This window comes from Drosophila melanogaster, chromosome 3R, assembly GCF_000001215.4.
Source record: "Drosophila melanogaster chromosome 3R".
Classification (NCBI taxonomy): domain Eukaryota; kingdom Metazoa; phylum Arthropoda; class Insecta; order Diptera; family Drosophilidae; genus Drosophila; species Drosophila melanogaster.
The window spans coordinates 20,860,050-20,876,302 of record NT_033777.3 but is presented as its reverse complement, the minus strand read 5'-3'; the positions used below and the strand labels follow the sequence as shown (position 1 = coordinate 20,876,302).

The 16,253-nt window shown below is 41.8% G+C and overlaps 4 protein-coding genes across 4 annotated transcripts, besides 1 other annotated feature; 1 reads left to right on the top strand and 3 right to left on the bottom strand.

Moving 5' to 3' along the window:
• Window positions 1–1,780: 1,780 nt before the first annotated feature.
• On the bottom strand, window positions 1,781–2,365 carry TotB (Turandot B). Its single transcript, NM_079698.3, has 2 exons — window positions 2,303–2,365; window positions 1,781–2,243 (listed from the first exon to the last, which is right to left on the bottom strand). Exons 1-2 carry the CDS (start codon window positions 2,323–2,325, stop codon window positions 1,850–1,852), a joined length of 417 nt encoding a protein of 138 aa, NP_524422.1. The 5' UTR covers window positions 2,326–2,365; the 3' UTR covers window positions 1,781–1,849.
• Window positions 2,366–2,722: 357 nt separating this feature from the next.
• TotC (Turandot C) lies at window positions 2,723–3,315 on the bottom strand. The gene is made up of 2 exons (NM_080518.3): window positions 3,249–3,315; window positions 2,723–3,185 (listed from the first exon to the last, which is right to left on the bottom strand). The coding sequence occupies exons 1-2, from the start codon at window positions 3,269–3,271 to the stop codon at window positions 2,819–2,821; spliced, it is 390 nt and encodes a 129-aa protein (NP_536779.2). The 5' UTR covers window positions 3,272–3,315; the 3' UTR covers window positions 2,723–2,818.
• Window positions 3,316–4,037: 722 nt separating this feature from the next.
• Window positions 4,038–4,163: a mobile genetic element.
• A 439-nt stretch (window positions 4,164–4,602) lies between these two features.
• On the bottom strand, window positions 4,603–5,267 carry TotA (Turandot A). The gene is made up of 2 exons (NM_080517.3): window positions 5,204–5,267; window positions 4,603–5,117 (listed from the first exon to the last, which is right to left on the bottom strand). Exons 1-2 carry the CDS (start codon window positions 5,224–5,226, stop codon window positions 4,751–4,753), a joined length of 390 nt encoding a protein of 129 aa, NP_536778.2. The 5' UTR covers window positions 5,227–5,267; the 3' UTR covers window positions 4,603–4,750.
• Window positions 5,268–10,071: 4,804 nt separating this feature from the next.
• KaiR1D (Kainate-type ionotropic glutamate receptor subunit 1D) lies at window positions 10,072–16,116 on the top strand. Its single transcript, NM_142668.3, has 13 exons — window positions 10,072–10,387; window positions 10,676–10,831; window positions 12,250–12,344; window positions 12,411–12,500; window positions 12,568–12,725; window positions 12,900–13,575; window positions 13,636–13,805; window positions 13,868–14,128; window positions 14,184–14,315; window positions 14,374–14,572; window positions 14,626–14,737; window positions 14,793–14,912; window positions 14,995–16,116. Exons 1-13 carry the CDS (start codon window positions 10,291–10,293, stop codon window positions 15,288–15,290), a joined length of 2,562 nt encoding a protein of 853 aa, NP_650925.1. The 5' UTR covers window positions 10,072–10,290; the 3' UTR covers window positions 15,291–16,116.
• The last annotated feature ends 137 nt before the right edge of the window (window positions 16,117–16,253 follow it).

The following is a 16,253-nucleotide window of genomic DNA, read 5'->3' as shown; positions in this document are numbered from 1 at the left end:
AAGTTGGAAGCACATAGTAGCCAAGCCTTTAAGGCCACGACAAAAGTTTCGCCCATGTTCCTGGCTTGCTGGCAGTGGGTAACATGTTTTGGGCCATGTAAATAGTTGAGGGTCATGCCATTGGGCAGGGGATTGCTGAGAGGATATCCTAGCCGCGCCCAGCAGCAGGATGCGTATCCTGTTTTGGCAGTCGACATCGCAGCAACTTGTGTGCGAGTGCCTGCAGGATATTTCATATTGAAGAGCAGAGCTCAGCTCGGCTCGGCTTGGCTCAGTTCGATTCGGGTTTAGCTGGCTGTCTGCAGGGGAAAAACACTTGACAAGGCAAAAATGCAGATTTTATTTTGTGTGCCACGTTGTCACATGATAATCTGGGCGATATAGGCGATAATGTAAGAGCCTACACATGACAACAGGATACAGCCGTGAACCCTTGTAAGCACGTCTTAGCAAAGGGCGCAGGCAGAGAAAAGGACACCCTACGCAGCAGGATGGCTTTTTGTTGCCCATGGCTGAATTCCACATAAGACATTATTAGGAAAGTCTGCTGGTGTTGGGGTCTTGACTTCTAATCCATTCCTGGATAACTGTGATGCAAGACTGAAAAGTTGCTGGGCAACATATACTTTCGTATTTTTCACTGTACGAACTCTATTTGCATGTTGTGTCGCGAAATCCTTGTGACCAAGTTGTTTAGCTGGCCAAAAAGTGTTCGTCAGTGAGGTTAATTCCACCGGATTCCAACTGGTCAAGGGAAAAACTGCACAAAATCTGCAGCTTTCAGCAACGTAAATTGGTAATTTTACATATTTAACGCAACTAAAAAACATGATCTTTAAAATATAATTTTGTACCATTATAATTTCAAAAGTTTCATCTATAAAATCACACGATTCTGTATACCACCAGCCCCACTGTAATTGAAGCATGTGTTCACTGCAGTTGACACTTCGATAAGCAGGTGTTAGCCTTGATGTGTTTAGCAGTTGTTATTCAATTTAATTTTGTGCTCCGAGCCCCGGATCCTGATAATGTGTTTGTGTTGGTCTGTGTATGTTGGCTCTCGGGCTAGCATTTAATTAAACAAATTGCCAGCAGCAGCAGCAGCAAAGCAGCGTTGACGAGTTCAGTAAACAGGATGGGAAACCAGGGAAGCCATGGGAAGGGGATGGGGGTAGGATCAACTTTACGACACATTCAGAAGTCAAATGCCACAGCTGATGGCGTTGATGAAGAGGGCACACACTAGTCCTCCCTCACCCACAAGGATGTCCTGTGGCAGCCGGAGACGCCCACACTACGCAGAAGGTCCCTGTCAGACGCTTTCGACACTTGCATGTTAATTACTTTCCACATGCCCTGTTTCGACTAGACAATCAAAAACTTTCGTCGGCCGAAAACGAGTTTGTGGTATTCTACACAAAAAGTGTTTTACCCACAAATAATAATTGCAATCGCTTTCTCGAACAACATGCTTCCACAATTCAGTTTTGTTTGGGTGTTGATTGAATTCAAAACAAACTTTGGTCAGATTGAATGAACAAAGTTCGCCCTGCACTTTGTCTGAATTTTTAAATCAACCTCTTACAATCTAATATGAGTGCATATTTTTTACAAGGTTATGGATAAAATGCTGGGCAGAAGATATGAATATGCAATTTATGGAAATTTTCTATCTGATTAAGTAATCATGTACAGGTGGATGTTCACAATTTCCATTACAATGGATGCGTATTAACTAATTCACCTTCTGGGAATAAAATACGGCATTTATGATAGTCTCTTTCAATGCTTTCACTTTCACTTTCAGTGGGGAATTGATTTTATTACAAAAAAGATGTCTACGATTTCAATGGTTTCGTTCTGTGTTAGCTGGAAACCAGCTAGTTAATATGCTTGCAAGACTTGCACCGAGTTCGGTAAAGAATCCAGTTGCCACGCTCTTTGCCGCCGGAGACAGAATCTTCTTAAAGATCCTTCTAGCACCACCTTGACTGGGTACTCCATCGACCATGATTTCTCCCGTATATCCACTTATGAATCTGTCCATTCTCGCCCTTTCATCTGGTCTTAAGCTAGGAGCCATGCGATTGTATATGGTAAGTAGTTCCTGGATTCTTTTGATTTTGGTATTGTCGTCCCAGGAGGTTCGCATAATTTCAGCAACCCTACGACTGTCACGTTGACGTTCTTGATTGGAATAGGCCGAGCATAGAGTTCCAATCAGTAGCAGTGCGAAACAGCTGAAAATTTAGTTAGAAATAATAAGTTCAATTGTAATAAAATACGAAACGCCACTTACATCAAAGACGTTTTAAAATTCATTTTGTAAGGACTTAATGGAATGCAAGTGCAAGCCGAACTGACAATCCTGAAGCCAAGACACACAATTTATAGACACCGATGGCTCCCTGATAACGAATATAGAAGCATCTTCTGAACAATCCAATCACTTTTAACAATGAAATTTATTCTTAGTAAATTGTTTTAAATTGTTTTATATGGATTTTCTTGTATTCTTGTAATCATGACCATTACGCAGCTGTACATATGCATATACTACAAAAGAGTTTATCTACTGCAAACAACAATTTTATTGTGTGTTGAGTTGAAATGTGTTATCGAAAATATATCCCTTGACCGCTTACACCAATATTTTATGAACTTTGAATGTAAAATTCAAAATGGCGAAAAGAAAATAACAAAAATACTACTCAATTTTAAGAATCATCTTCTCAAACTGGAATATTTTATTTGGACTTGAGCTTACAACATGTTTATCTAATGTTTCTCAAAATCCCTTAGTCCTGAATGGTGATTATCCAGTAAAGAGCCTGGAAAGGCTGCCACCGAGTTCTTCAAAGAATCCAACTGCAAGGCCTTGTGCCACTGGAGATAGGATTTTTCCGACGTACTTGGTCTTTCGCCCCCCCTGACTCGGAACTCCATCGATTAGAATTTCATCAGTATGCTCCTGAATGGATCTTTCAATCTTTTCCCTTTGTTCAGGGGACAACGTGGGAGTCAGGCGCCTAAAGATATCGAGCAGCTCTTGGGTTCGATTGATCTTCGATTCGGCGTCGTTGGAGGTTCGAATAATTTCTGCAACCCTAAGGCTGTCAGATTCCCTTTCCTCGTCAGAATAGCCCAAGCAAAAAGGACTAATCAGGAGCAGGGCAAGGCATCTAGTTAGTTGCCCAAGAAATGTTATTAAGTTTTAAGTATTTTTTAAAGTAATCAATACTTACAGTAGAGAAATGGAGGCATTCATTTTGTTAATAACCCTAGTAGAGCACTGGTTTAAGACAAACTGATACTTTGGCAGCCCAGCGAGCGGAATATATAGGCCAGCGAAAGGTAAAATTGATGAGGGAATGCGCATTTAGAAAAATTAACTTATCAGCAAATAACCAGCACACTGCATTAGAGCCCAATGCTTTTACATTTTTCATAATTTCTCGAGAATTTTCATTATCAACAGTGATTAGAAATTAAATCAAATTAATTAAATACGGCTTACACAGCAACATTTAACAAAATCCCGCATATACGTAAATGTTGTTAAATGAAAAATCTAGTCTTACAACTTTCTCAGAATTGGCAACTATCAATGCTGATAAGAACATCATCTGTATTTTGTGATACGCATACATTCAACGCTAAATCTCATTATATAATATTCCTTTAAATAAGAATTGATAAGTCAAAACAAATATTGACACATTTTCGCGGAATTTCATGTTATCACAAAGCTTCCACCGACATTACAACAATAACATAAATGCAATTCTCTTAGTAAAAATGATTTATTTTAATAAAATCAGAAAGAAGACAAGAGGAAGTGCAATAGACAAATTCCTCAACTTTGACATAGCGATTGAAAATATGAAATCATTTTTCAAAAGTGAAGTTATGACTGATTTTGGCGGTATGTAATGTATATCAAAAGAAATTTGCAAGACAATCCGAATTACGATCCGAATCCGAATTTTTGGGTAAATTGCACAGCATAGGTATACACTAGAATGTGCATATCTAATCTAAATTGTCGAGATTTTAAAGATCCCGAGAGCACAGCGTTCATAGGAAAAGACAGACGGATGGACATGGCCATGTAGATTTGGCTATCTGTTTAATATATACATATCTACAGTATAGGGTCTCTACGAGTAATAATTTTGCGACAAAGGCTGAAATAAGAAATGTAAGAAAAATGATTGCGAGTTTTAATAAATATATATACATATTTAATTACTGCCAAGAGGAAGTCTTAGCCCCTGTTGCATTTTGTGGACGTTGCAATAAAAATATATTAACAAACTTACGAATATCCTCTAGAATCCTTTCTCTAGAGCGGAACATTGCTTTACAATTTAGGGGAACTTCAGTTTTCTTAGTTTCATTAAAAAAAATCCAGTTTTAATCAAATCTGTAGTTACTATTTATTTTTATTTTTGATCTTATTTGATTGAACATGCGATTGATTGGTAACAATGTGTATGCAGACATTAGACATTATTTTCAGTGTCTTCGGTGTATGTAACCGACTCAACGAATTCTACGGAAATATACTCATATCCAACCCATACGACATCACTAAATAATGTGCATTGATATTTTATTTGAAATTATTAATTAAAAGTTGTATACAAAACGTTAAGTGGCAATAATTACATGTCAATATTAAATTAGCTTTCTTATATATGTCACTTTGTTGTTTCCTTTCTTTCACTCAAATATTAAAACAATATTAACCAGTGAATAATTGAGCAAGCTTTGAACCCAATTCTTCAAAGAATCCAGTTGCAAGGCCCTTCACACCTGGAGATACAATCTTTCCAACGATCCTCGCCTTTCGACCTCCCTGAATCGGAACTCCATCGATTATAATGGCATCCGTATGCTCGTTGACGAACTTATCGATACTCTCCCGTTCCTCAGGGGTCAAACTGGGATATAAACGCCTATAGATGTCAAGTAGTTCCTGGGTGCTATTGATTTTGGAGTCATCGTCCTGGGCGTTTTTGATAATTTCAGCAATTCTAAGGTTGTCAGCCTCACGATCTTCGTCGGAATAGCCCATGCATAGAGGACTAATCAGCAGCAGTGCAAAGCACCTAGTTTAAAATTTAAAATAGTGTTAGTTTAATAATGCAATAAAATATTATTTACAACAGTAACACTCGAATTCGATACTACTTACATAAGAGCAGTTGAAGAATTCATTTTGGTTATGACTTTTTGGAACGCTGAAGCAAACCGGAATGATTTCCCAGCAGCCTGGTAGCTGAATTTATAGCTCAGCGAAAGGTGATATAAATTCTGATATTCCTAGAATACTGAATATGCTAGCCATTGGAAAACGTTCAGCAAATTCCATAGAATTGCATATACTTATTATACGTGATAAGCAAATCGAGTAATTTTTTGTGCCAAAACAACAGAAGCACATCGTTAAGCTGCGTTAACTGATAAGGCTAAGCTAAAATATAAATCAAAGTCAATTTGATTAAATTTAATTAATTTTATTCTCGAACTTTACCTTCGAATTATGCTAGTAACTAAACTTAATTATCTGTTTCTCAGTCATTTAGTATTCGCTTTTAATATATACCCTTTTAACTGATAGGTGCAAGCTGTAAAATGTATTACTTCACAAACAGCCTAACATGTTTCTTTTCCACAACATAAATATTAATCTTATTTACAAATTTATTTTAACCCTAAGATTAAAGAATCCACTTACTTTTACATTTCCATTTAAATGCTTCTCCCTCACATGAAGTTAGACCGTTTGTTTTAAGTACCGCCAAGGCTAATTGAAACATTTAAAGCCAAACAATTGCGAGTGGATACCAGGGGTATATATGCTGCGAATAAGTAGACACTCTTGCAGGATCTGGTGGCAATCGCAATGATAATACATTTTTAACAGACTCCCGACCGTTGTCAGCACTTGTGAGCTGGAATTACGCAATCAGCTCGCAGGATGACAAGGACACACAGCAAGATGTTTTGTGCTGGTATGCGACAGCAATCTACATTTAGCTAGGTGTTACAATTTCCACCGACTGCCAAAATCGTTGGTATTTTGGGGGGGGTGAAAGGGTCGAGACCGGGTTAAGTCCCACAACCCCGCTGCCCTCGGAAGGGTGTACTGCTGGTGCTAATTGCCTAAATCTTTCCCACATGGCCCACACAAGCTGCCAATTTGTAGGCCGACTCTTTAATTAGCTGCCTAACAGCCTGTCGACTTATTAATGAAAGCGGCACCTGCAGGCTCGAGTTCACTCTTTGGAATTTGAGTCACAATCGATGATAAGGTTGCATGTACTTAGGTGTATGTTTTAAGTATCAAGTGCAGTCCTTTGTATTTTTAAACAATTCCCCTAAAAAATCCCCTTCTATAACATAAAACAGCGATAGCGCGTGGCATGAATAAATGAGAGCGATTTCGGGCTAAATTTCTTCCACAAGATTTATTACAGAACAAAACTCCCCATGTTGATGATGATGATTATGCTCCCCTCTATTCCCTTCGATTTTCTGATTTTCTTTTGGCGCCAAAGATTGTTGCATATCAAATGGCGCCTAAGTGCTGGGCGTGCGCCGCCAAACAAATCAAATCAGAATTCGGCTTTTTACGGCCCCAACTCCATTTATTTAAATTCAATTTTATATTAGCGGCACTCACTTGCGCCTTTATTACCGCTGGAATGGCTTACAAAGTGGATTTGGAGGCGCCTATAAAAGCGGGCCAAAGAAAAAGTATAAGCCCTAAACGAGGCGCCTTCGAACTGAGGATTTGTGAGCATGTCCTCGGGGCTTCAGCCATTCATTCAGCTCAGGCATCCAAGCAGCTGACATGGAATTAAATGGCGTCCTTACAAATTTGTTGCATATGCCACTCCTGTTCAATTGCGTCACTCGTCCTCATCATCAGCCAACTGACATCATTGCCTGCCGAATGCTCAAAAAAAAAAAAACTAATAAACTGTCCTTGGTGTGCTCCAAAAAAAACAAAGTGCAGGAGAGCTCTCACCGAAAGCTGTGTTCGAGTGCCTTTTTGTGAACTTTTTAATTGGCAAGGGTCCACTTAAAGCAGCCTTACCACGTCCCCTGTCAATCAAAGCTTTCATATACGTAGCTAGTTCGCATTATAACTAAAGTTTTAAGGCAGCCATTGAATTATTTAAATTATTTGATATTCCACGCGTTTACTGCACTTTGATTAGAGAAAATTAATTTATTTGCATTTCATCAAAGTTTTTGCGCAGCGAATAACGTTTAATTAAGCGCCACTAAAAGGATTCCTTTTTTTTTGAAATTTGTATGATTTAAACAAATGGACTTTGGAAAGGGTCATTTGGCAAAGCTTTTCGCCTGAGCGGTAAATCATAGCGAAGAACAAAAAGTGGACGAACAAATTCCTTTGTGTAAAATATGGCCACTGCCGTATGAAACTACACATCTACAGTTAAGCCAGGCATTTACATTCTTTGAAGTAAGCTGTTTCACATGGAAAATGCATGGCATATGCTTGACCAACGGCAACAGTTTTCCACTCTCATATTTTGCTTTTGGTATTTCGCTTTCATCGCTCGTTGCCTGAGACTCCCTTCCTAAAATTGAATGGATGGAGAATGACTAACTGCTCGAAAATGTATTTACATTTATGCACAATGTGAAATATTTTTGAGGTCCTTTTGACCATGAAATGCCATGGCTCCGGGCATAACCTTCACATGTGTATGTCTTACTCTGCATTATTAAAATTATTTTGCCTAAGAGCCGGCCATGACAAGCAAGCCTTGTCAGCATTTCCATACGCATTGGGATAATAAAACCAGCCCAAAGGCCAAATTGATGGAGGCCAGACGAGCGGCAGACAAAGTCACGGGGTAAGGCGAAAGTCCAAAAGTCAGATGTCTTTTTTTGAGTTCATATTATCCATCTCGGAAATGGTCTGGCAGAAGCGAAATCAAAGTGCTATCCCAAACAAAACACTTGATACGAAAAATCAGGCAAACGAAAGCATTAAGGAGCACAAAAACAGTTCTAGAACTACTTAAAATCACTTTATATATTTTCACAATTTCCCTCGAATTTTGTTATTTGCAATACAATAAAAGTTACATTTTCAGAGTCTGTTTGGTTTTAAGTCTTTAAAGCTTAAAAATAAAGTCCCCCTTTTGCTCTTAAAGACACCTGCAAAGTATTTGTTCAGATTCATGCCGTTCTACTTATCGAAGTTTCCCTATACCACCGCCTTTTAGCACCACCTGATGCTAATAATGTGCTGCATACTTTCGGGAGCACCTGCTCGAAAAGTGCTTTGCCATTTAATTTGAAATAATTACCGCTGAAAGCTAGGAGCCAACTATGTCCGCGACGTGTATGAGCGTGTGCAATTTATAGGTGTGCGTACGTGGGAAAAATTGTTGGCCATGTGCGCGTTATGTTGAAATTAATGAGCCCGACCATTGCTCTACTTCATTGCCACGAAAAGAACGAGAGGATGGGAAGCTTGGGCAGAGCGAGTGGGCGTATTGATGCTGATGAAGTCGCTCAGACAAAAGCGGAAACAAGCACAACCAGCAGCTTCCGGCCAACGTAAATAAGGCACTAACCGAAAACCCACTGGCAAAGATATGCATGATTACACACACAGACATGCGGACACGGACACAGATGCAGATACACGGAGAGAGCCTTCACACACACACATCAACACAGTGAGAACAAATTGGGGCTATTTTCTTATATACTGTGTGACTGAAAACCACTTTGGAAAGCAAGTGAAAGTATTCCGTGAGATAGGTAGAAATCACTAGGTCTGAACAGATTAAATTTTCCAGTTTTTCTAGATTCTGGCTATTAAGTAGGATTATGGAGACTCACAATTATAAAAACAATTACAAATAACCATACACATATTTTAATTGTGTTATACCATTTTTTTAGGTGCAAATAGAGCTGACTGAATTTGCCAGGCAACAAAGCTTGATGATATTTTGCCCGAGTCCCTACGATTTTCCCGCTCTGACATTCCGTATTTATGGCTACACACGCATGCATAATGTATGTGTGTGCGATTGTGGGTATATTAAGCGACAGCGCTGTTGTTGCATGTTATTAATGGCCCTTTGCTTTTGTTTCTTAAATTGTTAATACTCTCACATTTACGCGCCTGCAGTTCCAGCCGCCATTCGCATGCATTTCCCCATCACTGCCGTTTTGCATTATCCTTGCACTTTAAGCTCAGCGCGGTCAACGGCATAATGAGTTCTCTGTTTTATTAATGCCTTTTATTCGCCGCAGTTCCGCCGACTGCTTCCTTTGTGCTGTTTAATCCTTTTCCTCTTTGGCATGTTAAAGGTCCTTTCGGGGAGAACGCTCTTCTTTGATTAAGAGTGAGGCTTTAGCTTTTCGACTTAGCCAGCAGTTCTCAATGGGAAACGCGTCTTACGATAAAGCTTAAAATTAATGGTAAGAGTTATATTTTAATATATTATTCCATAGTTCGGTAAGAAGCACAAGGCTAAGCGTTTCGGGTTTGGATTCTTATTTTACACAATAGCTATTTTTATATTGTTGTTTATTGCTAAGGAATTTTTTTTTTAAACATTAAAGTTGAATGCTCTCAAAATAGTATGGTACTTTTTACAACATTGCTTGTTTAAAGTCTGTTGATTCTAAGCAATATATTGTATAATTATGTTTAGTATATTATTAAATGATAACGTACATATTTATCTGTCACAACCAAAATATTTGTAAGTATTTAACTTGCGCTACATTTAGTTCAAGTTCTGTGATCCAAAAGCTTCGGAGTCAGTAGGTCGGCAAAGCAGTTCGAATCGGATCGCCTGGTTTTCCCACCATCGTCCTTCAGAATGAAAAGCTCAACTGCCGGATGGGGTGACAACCCTGGGCATCTGCTCTCCCAGCATCCACTGCGCAGCTGTTGGAACTGTCAGCCGGCTTTTGGATGCTGGCCACCCCACAAACAACCCACCTCGTCACCCAAGTCCGCAACAGGATAAAAGAAGGCAAATCAAACACCCGCAACTCAGTGGATGTCACATCCTGGCAGAAAGCGGTTGAGTCGAAGTTTATTAAAATCAAAATACAAACCCTTGGAGAAATAGGGAAAACGCACAGCGGAATTGCCGCCAAGTAACAATGTTAAGTATCTGCTAGATACAAATAGCTGCCGAGTGACAAGTGATTGACATCCCGTGAGGCAATCATCTGAAACCGGAAACTGCCTTCGCGAACGAATTCAAAATGCGGTCGAGTGGAGTTTTGGTCCTGCCGCTGCTGCTCCTGCAATTAATTTTAAACTGCCGAAAAGCCCAATCACTGCCCGATATCATCAAGATCGGTGAGTAGAGGATGAAAGCCCGCACACATATTTTCTCGGAGTCAACATTCAAGTGGATTCGTTCAGAATCCGGATGAAAACAAAAAATCCAGCCCGCATCCTCGCTCTGTATCGATTTTTTACACGTCATAATCAAGAGCGCCTGTCTCTGTGTGAGTGTGTATATTTTATTCGAGCGGGTGTGTGTGTGCGCGCGCGTTTGTTTGTTTGTTTTTATTTGAACACTGCGGAAGTGGAGCCAACACATTTGACATGTCCAAAAACACGGCCTGTAATTTCTCACCGCAGGCGGTCTCTTCCATCCCGCCGATGACCATCAGGAGCTGGCCTTCCGCCAGGCGGTGGACCGCATCAACGCCGACCGCTCCATCCTGCCGCGCTCCAAGCTGGTGGCCCAAATCGAGCGCATCTCGCCCTTCGACAGCTTCCATGCCGGGAAAAGGGGTGAGTTTGCATGTGATTTTGGTGTACTCGGAGTGTTGACTTGTCCTGATTTCCCACTGGCCTGTCACAATACCCCGCCTCCTCTCCACCAGTCTCCCTCGTAAACTTCACCTTCACCTGATGCTTTTAACTGCATATTTGATTTAGACACATCTGGGTTCCCTTGCCATTCCCAAGTTGATACCGCTTTGTTTTCACTTCGATTGTACTTGATTTGCTCCTCTTGTTTTGATTTACATTTGATTTGCTTTTGATATATGGTAATCTTATTGCCGCAAGGGGACCTCAATCGTAGTGTACTTAAACAGCTTTTCCATCTTTAATTACTTTTTGTTGTAACGTATATTGTAATATCATAGTTTTCAGCTTTTCCCAACTTTCAGAATGAAATAGCCCAGGCAATTTATCCACTTAGATATCTTTAGTAATAAATAGTGCAAATTCCCTGAAAATTACTATAACTTATTCTTGGAAAAACTTAACAGTTTATTTAAATACCAAAGTCCCTTAAATTCGACCAGATAAATGCATATCGTAATGTGCAAGCCCGGCCAGTCCTCAATTTGCAGTTTATTGTGGGTATTGGGTGGCAGGTGAGCTCTCCGGCACTTGATAATCGCTAAAAGCTGAAGATGAATCGTAAAGCGGGCAAAGGAACGTGAGCCAACTGTCGAATATCCTGTGATAAATGAGACACAAATGACGCCGAAGTTGGCCCGAGTACATGGCCAAAAAAACAGAAATACCTGGAATTTCTTGGCCAGAGTAAACCACACTTCAGCACGACAGTAACGACGAGCAGCGAGCAGGAAGGTAGGCAGGACCCTCATCCGCACACTGAGAGTCCTGAGAGCAGGTTAACCGCATCACAGAGCCAGGACATCGAAGTGCAGGTACACATGCACTTACACGTGCTTAGCGCATTTGATGAGCCAAAAGGATGCCGAATGACAGGGTGGTGGAGAGGGCTAAAAGGAAAGGCCAAACGGGCTAAACGAAATTATGTCATACTGAAGTGCATTTTAAATATGCGAACGAGGCTAACTGAACATTACCGAGCCGAAAGCCAAGCACATTACTGCGCTACATTTTGAGCCTTTCAAGTCGCAGCCCCAGATTATTTCCCCCACAAGCAGATTGCATTGGGATTGGGATCGGGAATGGGAATGGGCACCGAGCACGTTACGTGGAAATCAATTTGCGACTTTTAAGCTCTTTGGGATTTGTGTTTCACTCAATTTGCCATAGGGCAAGAAAGTCAGGAGTTGGCTCCTGATATTGTGGAATGCCACCGGGCATTTTACAGCAGTTGCGTTTGATTTGCTGAACATCGGAGGAAGATAGTTTTTGAAACTTAGTTCGTTAAAGAGCAGCGAATAGCATGAACATAAACCTCAATTGCACTGTTTGTCTTGCAGTTTGTGGCTTACTGAACATCGGAGTGGCAGCCATTTTTGGGCCACAATCCTCCCACACCGCCAGCCATGTGCAGAGCATTTGTGACAACATGGAGGTGAGACTGGGCCATAGAAGCCATAGAAGCCTCTGCAAAATACATGCTACTAATACAAATTTTCAGATTCCCCACTTGGAGAATCGCTGGGACTACCGGCTGAGACGCGAAAGCTGCCTGGTGAACCTTTATCCGCATCCTAATACGCTTTCCAAGGTAGACATAGCGGAGGCACACGTCCCACATCCGAAACTGTATTGTTAATGCTTTCGCTTGCTCTTAGGCTTACGTGGATATAGTGCGGCATTGGGGCTGGAAGACTTTCACCATTATCTACGAGAACAATGACGGCATCGTGCGACTGCAGGAGCTGCTCAAGGCGCACGGGATGACGCCCTTTCCCATTACTGTGCGACAGCTAAGCGACAGCGGGGATTACCGGTAAGCCCAGCCAATTGTATCCACCCATTCCAACTGCATTGGGTATTTCGTTACTGTGTCCCACATATGCCACTAGCCCTGCAGCTTTTGTGCCCCCTTAATCATAACTACCTTATATACGTTGGAAATATCACCATTTGAGTAGTCAATAAAATGGATTTATTAACATTATAGACCCCTGCTGAAGCAGATCAAGAACTCGGCAGAGGCGCACATCGTGCTGGACTGCTCGACGGAGCGGATCCACGAGGTGCTGAAGCAGGCGCAGCAGATCGGCATGATGAGCGACTACCATAGCTACCTGGTGACCTCGCTGGATTTGCACACGGTGAATCTCGATGAGTTTCGCTACGGCGGCACTAATATCACCGGCTTCCGGCTGATCAACGAGAAGATTGTGTCGGACGTGGTGCGCCAGTGGAGCATCGACGAGAAGGGTCTGCTGCGGTCCGCCAACCTGACCACCGTGCGTTCGGAAACTGCTCTCATGTACGACGCAGTTCATCTGTTCGCCAAGGCGCTGCATGACCTGGACACTTCACAACAGATCGACATTCATCCCATCAGCTGCGATGGACAGAGCACCTGGCAGCACGGCTTCAGCCTGATCAACTACATGAAGATCGTCGAGATGAAGGGCCTGACGAATGTGATTAAGTTCGATCATCAGGGATTCCGCACAGACTTCATGTTGGACATTGTCGAGCTCACTCCGGCGGGCATTCGCAAGATCGGCACCTGGAACTCCACGCTGCCCGATGGCATCAACTTTACGCGCACCTTCAGTCAGAAGCAGCAGGAGATCGAGGCAAATCTGAAGAACAAGACGCTTGTGGTTACAACCATATTGGTATGGAATGTTGAGTAAGAAATAAATATACCATTCTAATATTTTTTTTAATTTCTTCAGAGTAATCCGTACTGCATGCGAAAGGAATCGGCTATTCCCCTAAGTGGCAATGATCAGTTTGAGGGCTATGCGGTGGATCTGATCCATGAGATCTCTAAGTCACTCGGCTTCAACTACAAAATACAACTAGTGCCCGATGGCAGCTATGGAAGTCTCAATAAATTGACGGGGTAGGAACATAGGTTATATTGTTAATAGGTCTTTCTTAAATATTTATGTTCATACCATATAGCGAATGGAACGGCATGATCCGGGAGTTGCTGGAGCAGCGTGCCGATCTGGCCATTGCGGATCTCACCATCACCTTTGAGCGGGAACAGGCGGTCGACTTCACCACACCCTTCATGAATCTGGGAGTATCCATATTGTACCGGAAGCCAATTAAGCAGCCGCCCAACTTGTTCTCCTTCCTGTCTCCGCTATCCTTGGACGTATGGATCTACATGGCCACTGCGTACTTGGGTGTCTCAGTGCTGCTCTTCATCCTGGCAAAGTATGTTCTATCCACTCATTTTGGATTATCTAATCTGAATATATCCATTATACAGATTCACACCCTATGAATGGCCTGCTTATACGGATGCTCATGGCGAAAAGGTGGAGAGTCAGTTCACTCTGCTCAATTGCATGTGGTTTGCCATTGGATCGCTGATGCAGCAAGGATGTGACTTTTTGCCCAAGTAAAGATTTGAGTTTATATTGTAGTTGGTTTTTCCCTATTAAAGTTCTAACATACAGGGCTCTATCCACTCGCATGGTGGCCGGCATTTGGTGGTTCTTCACCCTGATCATGATCTCCTCATACACTGCAAATCTGGCTGCCTTTTTGACTGTGGAGCGTATGGACTCGCCCATCGAAAGTGCCGAGGATCTGGCCAAGCAAACGAGGATCAAATACGGAGCGTTGAAGGGCGGCAGCACGGCAGCTTTCTTTAGGGTAAATGCGGAAAATTTAAAGAGATAGTATTGCTAACAATAATTTACTTACAGGACTCAAAGATCTCCACATATCAGCGCATGTGGTCATTCATGGAATCAGCTCGTCCTTCCGTCTTTACAGCCAGCAATGGCGAAGGTGTGGAAAGGGTTGCCAAGGGAAAAGGTGAGTTGAAGGATATTTTTGAGAGAAAGGAATACGCAATAATTTTGCTTTTCAGGATCCTATGCCTTTCTGATGGAGTCCACCTCCATTGAGTACGTGACCGAACGCAATTGCGAGCTGACGCAAGTCGGTGGAATGCTGGACACCAAGAGCTATGGCATAGCCACTCCACCGAGTACGTTCATGTTAATTGGGTTGCTCTATCCAGTCCTTAGATCAAGCACCCCTTACTAACCGGTCTTTAATTCCATCTACAGATTCCCCCTATCGCACTGCCATCAACAGCGTGATACTCAAGCTGCAGGAGGAGGGCAAGCTGCACATCCTGAAAACCAAGTGGTGGAAAGAGAAGCGGGGCGGCGGCAAGTGTCGTGTGGAGACCTCCAAATCCTCGTCGGCAGCTAATGAACTGGGACTGGCCAATGTGGGCGGCGTGTTCGTGGTCCTGATGGGCGGCATGGGGGTGGCCTGCGTCATCGCTGTCTGCGAGTTCGTGTGGAAGTCACGCAAGGTGGCCGTGGAGGAACGCCTCAGCGCGATACTGAACGAATGAGAAAAGTCGTAAACCCGGGACGAATGGGTCTAGGCCACGAATTGGTCTCGGGAGATCAACCAGAAATGAGAGCAGAGCTGGGAATGTGCAATTCGATGGAGCAAATATCAAGATCAATAGACGAAATAGTCAATATTCGACATCCCAATCATCCCAAAGTTGTGGAGTTTAGTGGAGTGGAGTTTAGCATACCGGAGCCACCAATGAAAGTTTGCACCAGTTTGAAGGCGGCGTGGAACCAGATATTAATATAGATTCGAGCTACATATATATACATATATACATATGTATATATGTATGTACACTGAGGCATATATAATGAATATATAAATATAAATATATATTTATACAGGTTATACTCCCTTTCGTAACTTACTCGTAATAACCATATACATAAACTATACACTGGAGGAACCACGAACCAACACTTGCAACAAATCGAAATCGTATTGCATTTATATTTGAAAGCATTTTTGGGAATTGACCTATAGTCGTAATTGTAGCTAAATTATTTATAGACATGGATATAACCCAGACGACAGGATCAGTGAACTGGTAACCCTAAGAAGCCGGACACAATTTACACAACCGAAGACGATATATATTCAACGCATTTAGCCAGTAGATCTAACCTAAGTGAGTTGTAATTCTATCTTAGATCCATGAACGCAACTTTCTCCTGTTTCCCCCCCAATTACCCAATCTTCTGACAGTTCCCCTAAGATATAAGATTGTAAAATGTAATTACCGCTCATACAGGCCAATCTGAGAACAACACTTTCATAAAATACTTACAAACACTTACAATTAAATAAAACAAGTTAACAAAAATGATATCCCTCGATGAACACCTGCACTCGATTTGGCATTAGATGTGAATATCCTATCGACGCCTAACCGCAAACCGTCAATCACCAGACTTTTCCACTTTCTCCCCAATCAATTTTTCATGGAACCTGCACA